Consider the following 20,339-nt stretch of genomic DNA (forward strand, 5'->3'; position numbering starts at 1 on the left):
AGAGGAGTGGGACAACATTCCACAGGCCACAATCAACTCTATGCGAAGGAGATGTGATGCACTGCATGAGGCAAATGGTGGTCACACCAGATACTGACTGCTTTTCTGATCCACACCCGTACCTTTCTTTTTGCATATCTGCATGTCTGTATTCTCAGTCATGTGAAATCCATAGATTAGGCCCTAATTAATTTATTTCAATTTACTGATTTCCTTATATGAACTGTAACTCAGTAAAATCTTTGAAATTGTTGCATGTTGCATTTATATTTTTATTTTTGTTCAGTGTCGCTGACTCCTATTAGTAAAAGATATTACTCGTATATGATTCTTTTTTTGAATAATCAAAAAGATAATTAACTGTAATGTCCTTCATAAGCCCTGTTTCTCAGCCTTGTATCTTAGCACCATCTAGTGTGGTACAACATTACTGTCCAATCCATTTTAATATTGGAGTTAAAGCTTTGATCTCCAGCTTCAGAACAATAGAATAGCCACTTTATTAGCTTCAGTAATTTTCATCCAAATGTTTAAAAAAACATTTGAGTTCATAAGAAGTACAAACATCCCTGGGGTTCAGGCTCTGTCATTCCAACAGATGAAACACACCACAATTCCAAAAGAACAGAAATAGAACAGAAATTAAATCAAAGAGAAATGTATTCCAAAGGGAAGGAGTGGTTGTTGCACTTAACCATCTGTACTTTTCAAGATCCTGTACCATAACGGATATACTTTAGATGTTCTTTGTGATTGGTTATTGTTCCTCATCCCTCGATCGCCACAATTGAAAACTTATATACGTACTTCCTGCATAGCAGAGCGTGACCAGGAAGGCAAAGAACTGAAAAACAGACAGATGAAAACATTGAAATTCAGTACAATAGTAGGTGTGAGTAGAGCAGGCTTAAATGGACCAAATAGATATCATTGGGATGGTACACAGTGGCATCATACCTCTCTTATCTGACTTGTAGGCATATATTTGCATTTTAGTATTGTATATTTTAATATCGCTTTGATCATAAACACTCAGTCATATTTGTGGTATATTTTCACAGTTGGCGTGATTTAAATGTATGTCTGGGTGGTCTGAGGTGGTTTTCTTACCGTGGATGCTACCCAGCAGTTGTAGTTATGGCGCCCTTTAACAGCATGGCTGATTGAGGCTGCATCCACTGCTGCTGCCACCACATACATCACTGTAGCACTACTGTTGAAGAACAGGCCCTGTAGAACACCACATACATCACTGTAGCACTACTGTTGAAGAACAGGCCCTGTAGAACACCACATACATCACTGTAGCACTACTGTTGAAGAACAGGCCCTGTAGAACACCACATACATCACTGTAGCACTACTGTTGAAGAACAGGCCCTGTAGAACACCACATACATCACTGTAGCACTACTGTTGAAGAACAGGCCCTGTAGAACACCACATACATCACTGTAGCACTCCTGTTGAAGAACAGGTCCTGTAGAACACCACATACATCACTGTAGCACTACTGTTGAAGAACAGGCCCTGTAGAACACCACATACATCACTGTAGCACTACTGTTGAAGAACAGGCCCTGTAGAACACCACATACATCACTGTAGCACTACTGTTGAAGAACAGGCCCTGTGGAACACCACATACATCACTGTAGCACTACTGTTGAAGAACAGGCCCTGTATAACACCACATACATCACTATAGCACTACTGTTGAAGAACAGGCCCTGTAGAACACCACATACATCACTGTAGCACTACTGTTGAAGAACAGGTCCTGTAGAACACCACATACATCACTGTAGCACTACTGTTGAAGAACAGGCCCTGTGGAACACCACATACATCACTGTAGCACTACTGTTGAAGAACAGGTCCTGTAGAATGACAACAACAGGATTCCTGGCTGGCTGGCTCAGATACTGTAGGCTAGTACACATTATAGAATGGCTTCATTTGATCACATTCATAAAGACATGGTCAGGAGCACACAAAAATCCTCTCTTCCCCAAAACCATCCAGGCAGTTCACTCCATTGCTTTTGAGTTACGTAAATATTCCACAATTATTTACTAGCTATATAATAAACAACCCCAATCACTCAAGTTTCAAGTTGGTCAGATAATGTGCTGTTGTATTATGTGTCGTAGTATGTGTCGTACCACAGCTGTCCAGGGGACCTGAGGGATCCTGTTGTAAGCCATGGTCAGGTAGATGATGAGGAAGATGACTGTCAGGACCCAGTACAAGATGGCCACAAACATGACCCACCCAAAGGCAGACACACGGAAGTAGTTTGTCCCCGCTATCAGCGTCCATACCAGCAGACCAAACACCTGAGGGGACAGGGAAGCACATAGCCAGCATTCCAAATGGCACCCTATTCCCTTTATAGTGCACTACTTTTGAACAGGGCTCATATAGCTCTGGTAAAAAGTAGTGCACTACATAGGAATAGGGTGCCTGTCACGGTTTCGGCCGAGGCTGCTCCTCCTCCTGGTTCGGGCAGGCTTCGGTGGTCGTCATCCCCGAGTACTAGCTGCCACCGATCGATGTTTCATGTTCGTTTGGTTTTGTCTTTATGTTGTACACCTGTGTCTTGTTAGTCCTCGTTAGTGTCCTATTTAGTTCTCGTTGGTGGTGTTTGTCTTTGTGTGTGATTGCTCATCTGTTTTCGTGTTGGAGCTACGTACTTCCCTCCAGTGTTTTGGAGAGGGTTTTCACACATGTTAGTGCGCCGTTTGTTTGACGCCTGTGTGCGGCGTGATTTCGCCTTCGGGCTTATTGTGCTTATTTTCTACGTGATTATTGCACTAAAGTCTTTTGGACTGAGCTTCTGCGTCCTGCGCTTGATTCATGCACCACACCCACCTTCAGCACCCCTTGACAGAATCACACACCAGAATGGAATCAGCAGGATCTGCAGTTACGCCTGAGTCGCTCGAGGAGCATGTCCGCGGCCAAGATGACCAGATACGACAACTGGGGACCGCTCTACAGGACGTCATCAACACCTTGCACCGATGGGAGGCCAGCGGGGTACCCAAGCCTCCACCTACTCTGCCAACCCCATCGGCGGTCCACCAGTCCCAGGTCCGGAACCCAGGGGGATTCGGCTCTCGCTCCCGAGGGCGTATGACGGAACAGCTGCCGGGTGTCAGGGGTTTCTCCTGCAGGTGGAGCTCTACCTGACCACTGTACACCCGGTGCCCTCGGGACACGAGAGCGTTTCCGCCCTCATCTCCTGTCTCACGGGCAAGGCGTTAGAGTGGGCTAACGCAGAGTGGAGGAAGATGGACGCCAACACCATCTCCTACGCCGAGTTCTCCCGTCGCTTTAAGGCCGTGTTCGACCATCCACCTGAGGGCAAAGCGGCGGGGGAGCGTCTAGTCCACTTGAGACAGGGGAGGAGGAGCGCACAGGCGTTTGCTCTAGAGTTCGGACTCTAGCGGCGGACGCAGGGTGGAATGAACGGGCCCTCATTGACCATTTTCGATGTAGCCTACGGGAGGACGTTCAACGTGAGTTGGCCTGCAGGGATACCCATCTTACCTTCGACCAGTTGGTCGATATGTCCATCCGTCTGGACACCCTGCTGGCCACCCGTGGACGTCCCGAGGAGGGTCCGTCCATTCCGCCCTCCGGCACCTCCGAGCCGAGCCCTATGGAGCTCGGGGTGCCGGCGCTAGAGAAAGGAGGAGGAGGAGCCCGAGGGGGCCTGTCTCCTGCACCAAGTGCGGTCGTGGAGGGCACACTGCGGCCAGGTGCTGGGGAGGGTTCTCCGGGGGAGAAGGCAACAGGCCACGCACTGGGGGGGCCTCCCAGGTGAGTAGACGTCCCACTTACCCAGAGCTTTCTGTTGCGCACTTTTGTATACCTGTTTGTTTTCCACAGGTTGGTCATTCCCAGCATAAGGCGCTAGTAGATTCAGGCGCAGCTGGGAATTTTGTTGATCGGAAGTTTTGTGTAGATTTAGGGATCCCTCTCCTACCTGTTTACAAACCTTTTCCCGTTCATGCCTTAGATAGCCGCCCGTTGGGGTCGGGGTTGATTAGGGAGATCACAGCGCCACTTAGGATGTGTGCGCAGGGGGGTCATGAAGAGACTATACAGCTGTATCTGATCGACTCTCCTGCGTACCCAGTGGTGCTGGGAATTCCTGGTTAAGCACCCATAACCCTGCTATTTCGTGGCAACAGAGGGCTCTCGATGGGTGGTCTGCTCAGTGCGAGGGGCGATGTCTGGGTGTTTCCGTGGGGGCGACTTCGGTGGAAAGTCCAAACCAAGTGCCCGCACTGCACATTCTGCCTGAATATGGGGATTTAGCTCTCGTGTTTAGCAAGACTAGGGCGACGCAGTTGCCTCCTCATAGACAGGGGGATTGTGCAATTGATCTCCAGGCAGGAGCAGCGCTCCCACGGAGCCATGTGTATCCTTTGTCTCAAGAGGAGAGAAAAGCTATGGAGACTTACATAGCCGAATCTTTGAGACAGGGATACATTCGGCCCTCCACTTCTCCCGCCTCCTCGAGCTTCTTTTTTGTGAAAAAGAAAGATGGAGGGTTGCGCCCGTGCATTGATTACCGTGGTCTCAATCAGATTACTGTGAAATACAGTTATCCACTCATTTGGGGGGTGCCACATAGTCAGTGATAGCTGTGCTCTGGTGGTGTCTACTTTATCGTGTATTTAAATGCATTTGCTGTGCTTATCTTGATGGCATACTGTAGAAAGAGATTACAATGAAAGGAAATAATACAGCCTAAGGCAAATCAAATAACAGTTTATTGGCATATGCACAGGATCCAGTGAAGGGTAGAGTGATCTGTTTACCTGCAAGCTCTCATCTAAAACAGTACAACAGCTATATAAAACATAATTGCCAAGTGGTTTTTCATAGTTTGTATTTCGGGAACAGAAACTAACCCCACAGCTGACTGACACCTATCTGATCTGACAGCATTCTGAAAGAATGTCGTAACACATTGATTATGATAAATCTATAGATGCAGTTTGTTATAATGCGTGCTACTGTAAATAATGGGAAGTTTTGTCCTCTGTTGCACTCCAAACCTCCCTTCCTGTTATTAAAATAATAAAGTTTCATTGGTTGCTTCGTGTCACAGGAAAAAGACTGTCTAGCCTACGTGGAAGAGGAGACTTTTGGTCACATTCTCCCCTGATGCTGGAAGGAAAAGGGACAATGAAACTGACCTTGTTTTTAAACAACTTCCCTTTCCAGAGAAAATAAAACACTGTACTGAGACCATTGTCTGTCTACACAGAAAGTAGCCTATGTTACAGAAAGTAGTCTAAATTACAGACAGTAGTCTTATTACAGAAAGTCACCTATATTACTAGCATATATTAGAAGAAGTAGCTTATTTTATAGGAAGTAGCCTATATTACAGGAAGTAGCCTATTTTACAGGAAGTAGGTTGACATTATGTTCATTTTCTCCAGTTATATTCCTTGAACATTTTGAAATAATTGAACCTTCAGTTCAGTGCAGTGTTCAATACGATGTCATGTCACCGTCTGTGAAAAACAGTCATACAGGTCACACAGCATATCTAAAATGTGTATAAAATGCATATAAAATATACAGGTTGAATAATTTGCAAATCTGTAAAAAAGTACTGGAAATCAGCAAATGGCAAACTCTTCCCTTTATCAGAACTAATTGTGCCCCTATCATAAGGGTACAATTAGCCATGTGATACAAGGTATGAACAATACAAACTGTCTGATCATCATAATGTGTTTAATTTGTTTAATCAACAAAGCAGTACTGATTCCCTCCATTAATTCTGATGGCAGCTATTGTGTGAAAGATGGTGAAAGCCACTGACATACTGATTTCAATAAATTATTGTATCAAACGTGGACACCAATATGTTTGTGTCGCAATTAGGACATCACCCTCTGCAACTGGATCCTGGACTTCCTGAGGGGCAGACAACAGGCTGTGAGGATTGGCAACAACGCCTCCTCCACACTGACTCTTAACTCAGGGGGCCCCCCAGGGGTGAGTCCTCCGTCCTCTGCTGTACTCCCTGTTCACCCACAACTGCGTGGCTTTGCACGACACCAACTCCCTCATCAACTTTGCTGACGACAACACGGTTGTAGGCCTGATTACCAACAACAACGAGTCAGCCTATAGGGAGGAGGTAAGTAAACTGGCATTGTGTTTTCATGACAACAACCTCTCCCTCAAAGTCAGTGTAGTGCCTAAAAGAAACACCTTTGCTGGTCCATGCTTGTGATGATAAGAAGATCCGCTCGACACTGTACTTTGATTATAAAGGTTTATTATAACAAAGAGTTTACAGCATCGAATTTTGACAGATACCTGCAGGTATCTAGAAAACAGCCCGAGCCAATCTGATTAGCTATTCTCCTTATTCTATTGTTCAAGACATGGTTTTATATCCTTTATGACGTATTATGGTGTGATTCTAAAAAAACCAATCCCTAGTCTTTTCTCCCTCACTCCCCATCTCCTCTTTCCATGAACATCAGTAATGCTTTCCAGATGTTACAACAAAGTAGAGCAAAGTTCAGCTGTTACACAATTTTGTAAACGTCAGCACAATCCTAGACTCTTAAGATACTACATATTTCCCCCCTTCGAGACTAATTAAGTCTCGAAAACAAAAAGAATAGGATTATGACAAATAACAATTGTTGCTCTTGAGTAACTTTAACAATAAACCAAATTTATGGAGATTAAACACATGTTTATATAGACACATTTTTGTATGTAGTGTAAATACATTATTATGGAGTGTAAATAAATTGTCATGGAGTGTAAATAAATTGTCATGGAGTGTAAATAAATTGTCATGGAGTGTAAATAAATTGTCATGGAGTGTAAGAGCGAAAAACCTGTCTGGCAGCTTTCATTCCAAATATCCATCAGTCAGTCAAGACAGGAAAATTCTCTCACGGCCCCTCTGCCCTAGGCGACCACCTAAGTACTCCAGATCAATTCATACATCTTCATGAATACATTTTAAGCTATGATGCAATTGAATACATATGAAAACCCCAGCAAACAAAATACAATCAAAATGTCCACATTCAGGCTGGTCGACCCATCGGACCCTCCTGTGGATTCTCTCTTTCCTTGCCTAGACCCCATATCCCTAAACTTCAACGAAATAAACAAAAACATCTGAGGTCCCCACATGTACCCAACACAGAAAACATAATTCTTCAAAAATTAATACAGAAAGAATATAACACTGGAATGTAGTAAGAATATAACACTGGAATGTAGTCCACTAGACTTCATCTCCTCCACAGTGTCGTCTTTCAATGCGACGTTGATGATGGAATCGGAACATTTCCACTCCTTCCTTGTTCCACTTCCTCCAGTCCATTCATATTGTCCATGTTTGAGTATTTGAGTCCCTCTACATATTCCCCCATATGCTTCTGGAAGAAAAGAAAATACCAAACAGTATCTTTTGCAAAACAACACATGCAAATTAAAACATCAATGTCAACTAAAATTGATATATAAATTAGATATAAAATGAATGACATTCCATTTCCCCCCCTTTGATTCATATCAAAACACTAAATATCACAATAATATGTAAAGACATGAAAAATGATCGGATAATCAAAATGGATATCTATCCATCAATACTCCATCTAGCCCTACTTGTTTATCTCCATCAAGTTCAGTAACAGCTAACAAGGGCATCTGAGTGTTGTCCCCAGGCATCACAACTCCAACCCATCTCAATATCATAGCCTTCGCAAAAGTCAACAACAGAGTACAAAAACAAAACATTATACACAGCGCTATAAGAGCTGCTACTAAAATCTGAACTATCACTGCTCCCACTGGGCCCAACTGATCTTGCAACCAAGCTTTCGCTGACCATCCAGCTCCTTCTGATTGACCAAACGCATCCCTTATACTCTTCAATGCATCTATAACACTAGTGATATTATCGGAACTATCGGGGATCAAAGTATAACAATCATCTCCCCGTCAGATTCATAGCCACACATAAGCCACCTTGTTTGGCTAAAATATAGTCAAGAGCCATGTCATGTTTCAACAACGTCAGTCTGTGACTTCTCTGAGTATTAGACAGAAGATCAAACCCTCGTATCGTTTCATTTGCAAAACCCTGCAAAGTATAGGTAATATTATCAATGTGATCTGCCAAAAATGTTACACCATACCATGGAAAAAGTCCAAGTCCCCACTTCTCTCCTAGACTTATCCTCCAATGGTAGGACTCCAAACTATTAAATTGTGCCATTTCCCTTTTCACTCTATTTCCAGACCTAGAATCAGATTTAGCAGTGTCCGATGCCTTTCCCTTTTGGATAGTATAAACCTCATATGGAAGTTTCAACGTCGACATGTAACAACATCCTGTCCATCCATAGGGTAAGAATATATATGCTTTATCACCACAAACCCACCAAATATCTCGAAAATTCCCAATAGTCACATTTCCAGGCAAAAGCTGATCTTTTACCATCAAAGTCCTTCTCTTCTTACTAGATGGAACATGAAAAGTTACTTTATATGTCTCACCACTAACCTTACGTTCATGCTTATCCAAAGTCATCATATACTCATCACAATCTGATATACCCATAAACATACCTGGTCCATCATATGTTTTATTTGAACAAAAACAGCTTCTAGCCCTTATTGGTTTCACCTCCAATGCTTCAGGAATCGCTGTTAACTGATTTTCATTCTGATCTAACAAATTGACATAGGGTAATTCATTTAACCAAGAGCAATTAAACTTAGGCCTAAACAAATGTCTTGACAATGACATCATCATATCTGTTACTGATTGTTGCTGATACAACAACCATGATAAAGCATAAGATTGACACGCGGTTGATAGAGGTTGAGCCACTGTCTCTAAGATTGAACCCCACGTGCCTGGTGATGGAATTCTCAGCAGACATGGACCCTCAAGATTCCTCACTGATCTTACAGAATGAGTTAACTGCTGGAACCATAGATTCCTACCTGCCCATCCATCTTTAATTTGCAAAACAGAAGAGTCAAATCCATATGCCTTCCATTTAGTTTCTCTCTTCCCTAACGAGCGGTATTGATCAGATATATGTTCTTGCTTTCCATCAAAATCCAATAACTCATCCTGTACCCCCGGGATAGTATTCTCCACTATTTCAGATGAATGTACATGATTCACTGCTACCATCTGTTCTCCTATTTCAACGCTATCCTTACTATCATTTACAGCACTCTCCATCTGTATCACAGACTTCTGAGTCACGTTTACTACATCCTTTAGTTTCAGGAAAGTTGTTGTTGGTGTCTGTGTCACATTACCGGGGCTTGTTATCGCTGTTGTAACATTCATTTCTTCCAAAGTTATTGTTAAAATAGTGGCTTTAGTTGATGTATTAACACTCTTGATTAGGTCCAGTGGCAAAGTTACAGATGTCCTCTGTGTATTATTTATTGTTGGAGTAGCTACTGTAGTATGCTGCTCCTGAACTCCTTTGGTAACTGTGGAAACTTCAACAGACTTTAAAGTTCCTATCATAAGCGTCACCTTACGAGTTACATAGCCTTCTATCCAGTAATTCTTAACCGGAACAAATTTGAATGCTGGCTCTAAATAAGTACAAGCATATTCTCCCTGATCTTCCCATGTAATATTACGCAAAATAAGTGAGCAATCACTCCTAACCCTTTTCCATTTCATATCGTTGTACAAAATATACTTCCTTTGGTCAGGTGGCACAGCTTCTACTTCTAGTCCTGATAACAACAATTCTTCTCCATAATTGTCTCTCCACGTGGGAGGAATGTCACCACCCCCACTCCGTCTCTCACATCTACAAGGAAGATGTGCTGTACCACCCATCCTAGCCCTAATGACAATATTTTTGTCTAAAATTGGTGTTGGAACGAGTTTCTGAGGCGCCATTGTAATGAAATGTGACACATTTATAGCTTTAACAGCTGTTAATGTTGAAAGAGTTGAATTGCTTCTTACTGTTGTTGCATTAGGTTGGAGTGTTGATGTAATAGTTGTGGATTCATCTATTTTCCCTATACCTTGGAGCTCTTTACTTATACTTCCATCTATCACCACTAGTGTCACTACATTAACTCTCAGTCCCGACTCTAATCCCTCACTTTCAAACTGTGGATTATAAAAAATACATTTATAATCACCTTGATCCTCCTGCTGGGAATTGTACACATAGAGAGTACAATCACCCTCAATCTTCATTCTTCTCTTATCATTCAGCAACGCATACTTTCTCAATGCAACTGCTCCTAACAGATCTAAACTCCTGCCATGGTTGTCTTCCCACTGAACTCTAAATTTCCCTTTACCACTGTTCTCTCCCGTGCACTGGCATGGGAGCTGAGCTGACTTTCCTAGGGTTACTTCTACCCTAGTTTTCGTAACGTTTTGGTCTGACTTTTCTCCTAGCTGGTCTGGGCCTACTTTGTCTAACTGAATCATCAGCTTCTCCTGTAACAGAGTTGCCCTTGGTGATCTCCGTGGTTTCACATTCCACTGAAATATTCCCTGTTGTGTCTGGGACGTATTGAAAGTCAATGTCCCCAAATCTCTTTTCCTTCCCATCCATTGCAGAGTCATCTCTGGCACCATCAGAAGTGTACACATTATCATCACTGTTGTCCACAACATGAACAATCTCTCCTTCTGGGTGTTGACTCTGGATATTGTCAGGCATCTCTCCTTCCACCTGTTCTTCCCTATCGTCATCCTGCTCTCTTGAGCCTTCAACATCCTGTCTCTCTGTGCGTGGCACCACTTCTGCAGGCGCTTTAACGCAATGTGACAAATGATACCACGTTGGAGATCCTTTAACCTGGACAGCTGTTCCAGTACTACGAACAACTTCAAATGGTCCCTCACGACGTTCGTTATACCACTTCCTTCTAAATACCTTCACGAACACCTTGTCCCCCGGTTGCACTGTACTCCTTTTTTGCTCATCAAGCTTCTCCTGCACCTCTTCTTTTCTTTGCCTGTCAGAAACATACGTGGACAGCTTTTTATGAAAATTGGCCATATATGTAACGTATGCTCTCATTTCATCTTCCAAGAGAGCCAAGCTTGGACCCTTTCCGCTTGTTCGCAAACAAGGCGTAGGCATCCTTCTTCCTGTGACCAGTTCATGGGGTGTCATACGTAGATCACGCAACTCACTTGAGCGACACACCATTAATGCTAGAAGGAAGCGCCGCTATCCAGTTGAGACCCGTATGCTGGCAAATTTTGATAATGCGATTTTTCAAGACACCGTTCATTCTTTCACAAATCCCTTGACTTTGTGGGTGATAAACTGCTCCTAGACGTTGCTTAATTCCCAATTTTTGCAACGTCAATTTCACTGATTTATCCACAAATTCTTTCCCATTGTCTGAGGATATTCGGTCGGGAAATCCCCACCTGCTTATGACTTCTTTGCACAAGAACTTAGCAACCGACTGAGCATCTTTTCGCTTGGTTGGACAGGCCTCCGGCCATCGTGAAAATCTATCTACAACCACCAACATGTATCTTTTCCCATCAACTGGTTTTATCATATCAACATAGTCGATAACCAACTCACGCATAGGACCTCTCGGTGTGGGAATGTGGCCAGGAAGAACAGTCACACCCCGGCGAACATTGTTTTTCAGACAAATTGTGCATCTGCCTATGACATAGTCAATCTATTCAAGAAAATATGGTTCCCAAAAACTCTACTCCTTTGTGATTTTTATCCTAATCTCCCATTTACAACATAAGCTAACCCATAGCTTACTAAATCATCATGGTTTCTCCAAAACAATATTTGATTGCTACTCTAACGATTTTTCTATTGTCTTCAAAACACTTGCTTTCGAAAGTCCTTAAATTTCTGGTTCAATCCCTTGGATTGCTTCATCTTTCAATGGATACTGATTCTTCCAAGGAGGTCTGCCTCCTCAACTTTCACCTCAATTGAGCTGATTTCACAAATCCAATATCAGTCCTACTTTAATATCTCAAACATTCTTGAACCTTTTTCAACATCTCTTCTTCCATAGATTCTCAATTCATCTTCACACTTCAAACAGATTCATTTGTCTTCCGTACAGCTTGTGGCTCTCCTTGTCCTTGAGCCGAAATCATGATTTTGAGGAATCGATGATCTTCAGTCCTCCAAATCGCCAAATTCTCTTTCATTGGTATGAAAACAGCTTTCTCTGCTTCTGTCATCATTTCTCCTATTTGTTTCTGCTCATAGCCTTCAGAAACCAACAAGGTCACATGTGGCACACTCTGCTCAATCTCAAATTCCTTATCCAGATAATCGTCTGTGTTTATCTTCATAGCTGCTCCTTGTGGTCCTAAAATTATGCAACATGAGGTAAGTTGAACTTTCTTTGGTTGACGACTCAGCCATTCCTCTGAGTCCGATTGGGCAGCATTCTTGAAATACTTGAGCGTACAATGAGATGGATATTCCGGAAGCCTCGCATCTGGCATGTTTGTCACAATGAATTTCTCCCATATCTTAGCCTGCTTCAAAAAATCTTCACTGAGATTTCCAATCCAGAATACTGAAGAAAAATCCATCTCAGTCGTCATTGACAATTGGTAAACATTTTCCTTTGGCATCTCTACCAGACAGCCGTCTGGTGTACATTTTATTGTACAGTTCAATTTACACAATGCATCTCTTCCCAACAATGCAATAGGTGTATGTTCTGATACTAGTATGGGTATTGTAATTTTCTGATTTTCATAGCAGAGCTCAATTGGTTCCGTAAGAGGAATCAGCTGTTTCACTCCCTCAAATCCGATTGTCCTAATTAGTTGATTGGACATAGGGAGATGTGTAGCATCTTCAGGCCGAACACAGGTAAAAGCAGCTCCGCTATCCGCCATCACTTCCAATGGTCGTTTGTTTACTTTCACCTCAATTGTTGGATCTTTTTCCGGTCCTGATGCTACCAGCTGACACCCCCCTTTCGGATCTTCTGGGCACCTCTAGAATCCTTGCTCCGGGCCCCTATAAGGGTTCACCGGTCCTCCAGAGGATCTTGACTGGCCCCTGTATCTTCCTCTGAAATTCCCCCTGGTGTTTCCTTCTGGCTCATTACACTCACGGGCAAAATGACCAACCTGTCCACAATTATAACACACTTCTGAAGATTGCTGGAAGTGTGGCTTGAATCTTCCTCCTCTTCCTCTTCCTGAACCTTCTCGTCCTCTTCCTCTCCAATTCTGTCTCTGTCCAGAAACTGGCTGTGGATATGAAACAAGTGGTACCGCTATTGGTGTCTGGTACAATTGTGGTTGGAACTGGTTCGGTTGAAGCTGTGGCAGTGATTGTTGATTTGGTTTACCCTGATTCTGCATCACCAGAGCTTGTTTCTTGTCCTTTTTATTCTCCACCAGTTGTATTTGATTGAGTTTTCTGAGAGTTTCTTGGTCCTGTTCTTTCTGGTTGTGTTCCTTTTTCCGGTACAGATCCACTTGATGGGCTATATGATCTGTATAGACACCTTTTGTCATGCTCCCAAGTCCAACCACTTCTGCCAGTTTGCTCCTTACCGGTAAGGGCAGTCCCATCTGTAGTTTAGCTCTCAAGATTGACTGCTCAATTTGACTCACATCTGGATCATTTCCGGTAATATTTCTCCACACTTGATGAACTCTTGACACGTAGGCTCTTGGATTTTCTTGTTGTCCTAATGGGTCAATCAGAATGTTGTCAGGATGCACATTTGTTGGAAACGTATCTCTCAGTGCTCTCCACAGCCGATTCCTACTTGCAGCCAACAATTCAGGATCGTTCACTGCAGTCCCCACATATCTATGAAGTCCAGCTCTCTGAAAAATTTCTTCCATGCCTGGAATCCCAAGGAGATTAGCCAAAAGTCTCTTGATGTCTCCTATGGCAGACTGTGTTCCCACCGTAATTTCTTCCAACTTTGAAATCCAAGGATATGCTCCATCTTGAAGAGTAGGCAGCTTCTCAAGTATATCTGATATATCGGTATTCTGCAAAGGCTTATATTCTAGGTTTTGTCCTCGAATGATCACCGGCATAATTTTCTTACTAGTGCCATCTTTCCTTGGCCTCAATGTATATCTCTTCTCAGATTCTTGGGATTCTTTTCTCAGCAGCTTCTTCTCCTTTGTCTTCAGCTTTTTGAGTCGTTCTTCCAGTTCTTTTACTTCTTCTAAGTTATTGGCCTTATACAGGTATGATACGCATCGGTCTATATCTCTTTCTATTTCTTCTGTGTTAGTCATTGGAGGATAAAATCCTCTTGAATATGAAGCACATTTAGTCTCCAAATCTTCATCGTTGTCTCCATCTTCGTTTTCATCAGAGCTCGAATCGCTTGTATTCTTCTTCTTCCAACTTCCATCACCCCTTCTTTCTGCTCTGGCCAACCTCTGTCTGATGACAGGGTCATATCCACCCATGATCTCTTCTGAATCACTCTGATCTTCATCATCATCATCATCATCATCAAGTTCCATCCTCCTTGATCTCACTCTACCCTTAGTCTCCAGACATCTCGTTGTCTTCCTGCCTTTGGAGTTTGGATTCATCTTTATGGTCGTTTCTGCTTGTCCTCTCTCTATTATTCGTTCATCCTCATCTCTGATGCAATAATCACCTTCCTGAATGATCACTGGAAGCTGAGGATAAACGTCCTTAAACTTGGCTTCTTTCTCATAAGGTGGGGGTGTTTTTGCTGAATCCATATATGAGAAAGGTGTATTGACTTCTGCCACTAGTTTTTCTGTCACCTTCACCTCTTTTGCCATTTTCTCTGTACCTCTGTCTCTCTTGTCTTTTGTATCTTTTATCAGTTTCTGTCCTTCATTTTCAAACAGCTTAAGAACACCCAGCTCTTTTTGTCTTTTTTCTTTGCGAAGTTTTCCCTTCTTCCCCTTCTTTTGTTCTGCCTTATACGTGGATACAAGCACTTGCGTTATCTTGATGACGTCTGGGTTAAGAGTGCCTTCCAATGGCCATGGTTGTTCAATGTCAGGCCAACGTTTATTCCATTTCTCAGATAGTTTTGCTATACCATTAACTAGAGGATTACTATTCTGTACTACATGAAGAGGAGTAATTGCTTTTGTAGTTTTGATGTCCTTTTTCCCCATTGTAATGACTATGTTATGTGTTTCCCTCTTGTTTCCCTCCTTTTTTTTTTTTTTTTTTTTTATTAAAAAATAATTAATCAATTAATCCAATCAATCAATTAACCAATTAAATCAATCAAAAAATCAAATCAATCAATCAATCAATTAATTAAACCAAATCAACAAATTTAACCAATCAACTAATCTGATCAATCAATAATCAACCCAACTCAATCAAACAAACAATCAATCAATTAACTAAATCAATCAATCCAACTAATCAATCAAATCAATCAATCAATCCCTAATCAATCAATCAATCAATCGATCACCAATGAAATCAATCAATCAACTAATTAAACCAAATCAATCAATCAATTACCAATCAATCAATCAAACAACTAATTAAACCAAATCAATCAATCAATTACCAATCAATCAATCAATGAATCGATCACCAATGAAATCAATCAATCAATCAATCAAAAAATGAAATCAATCAACTAATTCAATCAATAAATCAATCAATCACCAATCAACCAATCAATTAATTAATTAACTACATCAATCAACCAATTAACTAAATCAATCAATCAACCAACCAACTAAATCAACTAATTCAATCCATCAATTCAATCAATATATCAATTTGTTTGTGAATTTTATTTTACCAAATTATTGATTGGTGGCAGTCTTACCACATCCGATCAGGAAAGGTAAAGGAAAGTAGTCAACTCCAGAGCAATTAAAAAAATAAAAGATCTGTACCAACTCACAACCCAATTGCTTAATAAGCACCTAATTACCTTAATTTTACAGAATAATGTTAATGCTGGATTTCCAAGACAACTCTAATCAATACAAGTCATTCACGGAAACTGTAATGTGCAATTATCAATTACATAAATTCATCAGTCTGTTGCCAAGCTCTTGCGAAATGGTCACAACATGAAATATTCTATGTAAACACAATGTATCAATTATATCCTGTAAGGGAAAGTAGATTTGTGAATAATAACAGCACTGGCCTTGAGTTGGACAGGGTTGCCGTCACTGGTGTCAGTTGATGTCAGCACCTCCCCCTCTCTCTCTCTCTGTCTCCTCCTTCTCGTCTCTCGTATGACAGAAAGGCAAAAGAACAAAGAAGAGTTTAGTTTATACTTTTTTCCACATTCACGCTAAGAAATAAGCAAACAGCTTAACCCAGGAATATTATAAATAGCTCAATAACATTTTATTTTATTCATTTATTTTATTATTATTATTTTTAATCCGTTAATATATCTCTCATTCACCAACTCAACCGATTATCAACAAAACAGTTTTACAGTCAAGCAATAGTTAATTCAAAAGAAGATTTCACTTGTGTGCAAAATTCCCCCTCCCGTTTTCTATTTTGTCTGCACTGAAAACGGACTCTCCCGTTCTCTCTCCAGTTCAGTGCAGGGGAGTGGCTAAACTCATGAATCCTACGCGTGCGCAGTTCAGTCACCAATGTGATTTCAGAGTGGAAGGAGCTATAGACTGTTGCTCCGTTCTCTTCTCCCATAGACAATAACACTTAAGACATTAACAGAGCTCACAAACTGAACACATAGAACATACAGAACACAGAACACAAACCCACTACCAAGCTTGTTATCTTTCACTTATCTGCAGATTTATAGTTATGCTGTTATCAATTACAAAACATCTCTATACACTCTTAAAAAGTCCTCCCTGTGGGCTCATGATTCGTTAGTAAACGTTCTCTTTTTATAGAGACTCATAAGATCTTTAAACTTATTGTCCTTCCAGGGGGCTCATAGTTTATATAGTTTAAGAATTACAAACGTTCTCACAAACAGAGACTCATAAGATATTTAACCTTAACTGTGTTGTAGGGGTTTTAACTTTTTACTCTAGGGGCTTAACATTTGAAAACAAAAATACCTAACACATTTATTTACAAGAGACTAAAAACCCCTGGTCCTTAGTCTTAGTCAACACACATCTGGAACTCATCAAGCACGCAGCCACACTCACTCTGTTTCACACACACACGCTGACAGAGAAATGTGCTTTTCCTCCTCTCAGACACACACACACCGGATCCGTTTATACAGAGCAAGCTTGCTTATCGCCGTTCCTTTTGTCTTTTAAATTATTTTGCTAAATTTCTGCTACCTTAAGTTGCCGACATTAAATGAGAGGTCACATTGGACATACAATCCGTCAACCATATTCCAAGAGGTAACATACAATTTAATATATGTCGTACAAACTCACTGTTCCCAGAACAGACCCGAGAGTCAATCTAACAACTCTCCTGGTTTTACGGCCATCATATGGATGCCTTGGTCTCACAAGGGCTTCCTTAAATTAACGGCGCCCTAAAAGTATACTGTTGACTCATATCAAGCGTTATCCTCTAAGCCTTTCATTGGACACTCCTTTCACTTTTATTCAAGGCAAAATATGTGTGTCCAAATCGGTGTGCCCTACAGACACACCTCACTGTTTGCGTTGTTCTCAACGCAAACTAATTCAGAAAATTTAGAACGGAACTCCTACCACACAGCAAACACCAGCAAAACGCACGCACAAGTAATTTAACGGTACATCTCTAACGCACACACTCTCTGGACTCACAAAACGGCCAGCGCCCAATGTAAGGGATTAAACTCACCTTATATTTGCCGGCTTCTTTGAGCGGTAGTCGTTTTGTAGCCCAGGAATGGAATGCAAAGAAGAGACGTAGCACGTCCCAAAGAACAATAAAACAAAAACCTCGTCGCCATTAAATGTAGTGCCTAAAAGAAACACCTTTGCTGGTCCATGCTTGTGATGATAAGAAGATCCGCCGACACTGTACTTTGATTATAAAGGTTTATTATAACAAAGAGTTTACAGCATCGAATTTTGACAGATACCTGCAGGTATCTAGAAAACAGCCCGAGCCAATCTGATTAGCTATTCTCCTTATTCTATTGTTCAAGACATGGTTTTATATCCTTTATGACGTATTATGGTGTGATTCTAAAAAAAACAATCCCTAGTCTTTTCTCCCTCACTCCCCATCTCCTCTTTCCATGAACATCAGTAATGCTTTCCAGATGTTACAACAAAGTAGAGCAAAGTTCAGCTGTTACACAATTTTGTAAACGTCAGCACAATCCTAGACTCTTAAGATACTACATCAGCAAAACAAAGGAGTTGATTTTTAACTTCAGGAAGCAGAGGTGGGAACATGCCCCGATCCACATCAACCGGACTGCAGCAGAGAGAGTCACTAGTTTTAAGTTCCTCAGCATCCACATCACCGAGGACGTGTCATGAACCAACAACACCACCACTCTTGTCAAGAGGACACAACAGCATGCCGCCCCAGGTCCTCTCCAAATACTAGCCCTGCACCATCAAGAACGTCCTGACCGGTTGCATCACGGCCTGGTACGGGAATTGCTCCGTCTACGACCGCAAGGCCCTCCAGCAGGTGGTGAAGACAGCACCCACCCCGCCCGGCCATCTAGATGTATGAAAGTTAGTATATAAGAAAATGATCCATCATGTATGGATTGTGGAGTGTGTAAACTTACATTTTGTATTACCATATCATTTTTGTATGTTCTGTATAGTTATGTACTTGAAAATGTGTCAATTGACCAATTCGGCACATTTGGGCAGACTTCATACAAAATAGTCCAGTATTGCAATGCTTCACTGGATAAATCTGAAACTTTGCACACACACTGCTACCATCAAGTGGCCAAAATCTAAATTGCGCCTAAACTGCAATATTATATTGTGGCCTTTCTCTTGCATTTCAAAGATGATGGAACTGTTTGTATTATCTTTTACCAGATCGAATGTGTTATATTCTCCTACATTAATTGCACATTTCCACAAACTTCAAAGTGTTTCCTTTCAAATAGAATCAAGAATATGCATATCCTTGCTTCAGGTCCTGAACTACAGGCAGTTAGATTTGGGCCATCAGACTGCTGAACAATTGAACTGGACTGACCACCTGCTCTGATTCTCCTCACCTTAGCACACACGCACTCTCTCATGCACACACCCACACAGACACACACACACACATACACACACACACATTTACATTCATGCTACACACACATCACAACTGCTGCTACCAGACTCTTATAATACTGCTCAGTTTATACACTGACCCCCATTCCCCCCTTCTCCAATACACGTGTAAATATTGGACAATAAAATGTGCCTTCTTGAATAATACTTATGCTACTATAAAATGTTTATTCAGTTCTACTGAGCCATTTAATTTATGTTCGTATTCTTATATTTTATTATGTGTCATTGTTATTGCATTGTCGAGAAGGAACCTGCAAGTAAGCATTTCTTTGGACGACATATACCATGCGTATCCCGTAGCCTAGAGCTTGAAACTTGAAACTTGACTACTTACTATTTCTGCGAAAACGAGGAGCCCCGAAGCAGTACGAAAAAAGTGCCTGTCGTAAGCCAGAGTAGAGGTGTAAAGGTTTTCCGCGATGCTGCTGGTAGACGTTATCACAGTGGGCGTCGCTGCGCCTTCCATCTTCAATATCGATCTACCGCTTTTGGATCCTGCCCCTCTGAATTAAGGAAGGTTGGAAAGAGGGCCATGACGCGTCTTTCCTGAGTAGGCGACAAGACTTCTGCGGAACTCTGTACATTTGTTGTGAAACAACTCGTTTTTGTTTATTTTAGATAATAATATCTGTGACCTGTATGAATGTTATTCTGTCGTCGTATAACAAAGCCTACTGTATGTTCAACAGAATTTGGTCAGTTAGCCCAATACCATTCCCAAAATGTCACTGTTGAGAGTGGTTGCATAAAGAGGAACTTATTTATGATGATAGGCAAATCGGTGTGCCAGAAACGATTGCCTTTTCATGCTCGTATGGTTGGTTATGTTTTGCATAGGTGCTGTTTTTCCGATGACACGAGCAGGAGCAATCTACAGCCAAAGACTGAAGAGAGACCTAGCCAGTAGACTGCAGATTGCAGATTTGAAACTGCAGTAAAAGTGCAGTAACTGCTGTCGGCTGTGTTATTTTAGACGCAGTAATTGCTGCATTCTGCAGTTATACTGCACTCGAACTGCTGCACTCTGACTGCAATCTTTTTTTCGTAAGGGTTATGACAGCAGGTGGGATCTCACTTCAAAAGGAGTGCATAA

General features: G+C 41.7%; 1 protein-coding gene across 1 annotated transcript; it reads right to left on the reverse strand.

Moving 5' to 3' along the window:
• Window positions 1-757: 757 nt before the first annotated feature.
• LOC121543769 (CKLF-like MARVEL transmembrane domain-containing protein 8) lies at window positions 758-20,054 on the reverse strand. Its single transcript, XM_041853920.2, has 5 exons — window positions 20,047-20,054; window positions 19,581-19,749; window positions 2,166-2,339; window positions 1,111-1,230; window positions 758-844 (listed from the first exon to the last, which is right to left on the reverse strand). Exons 1-5 carry the CDS (start codon window positions 20,052-20,054, stop codon window positions 758-760), a joined length of 558 nt encoding a protein of 185 aa, XP_041709854.2.
• Between the last annotated feature and the right edge of the window lie 285 nt (window positions 20,055-20,339).

The sequence above is a fragment of the Coregonus clupeaformis genome, unplaced genomic scaffold, assembly GCF_020615455.1.
Source record: "Coregonus clupeaformis isolate EN_2021a unplaced genomic scaffold, ASM2061545v1 scaf0868, whole genome shotgun sequence".
NCBI classification, from domain to species: Eukaryota; Metazoa; Chordata; class Actinopteri; order Salmoniformes; family Salmonidae; genus Coregonus; species Coregonus clupeaformis.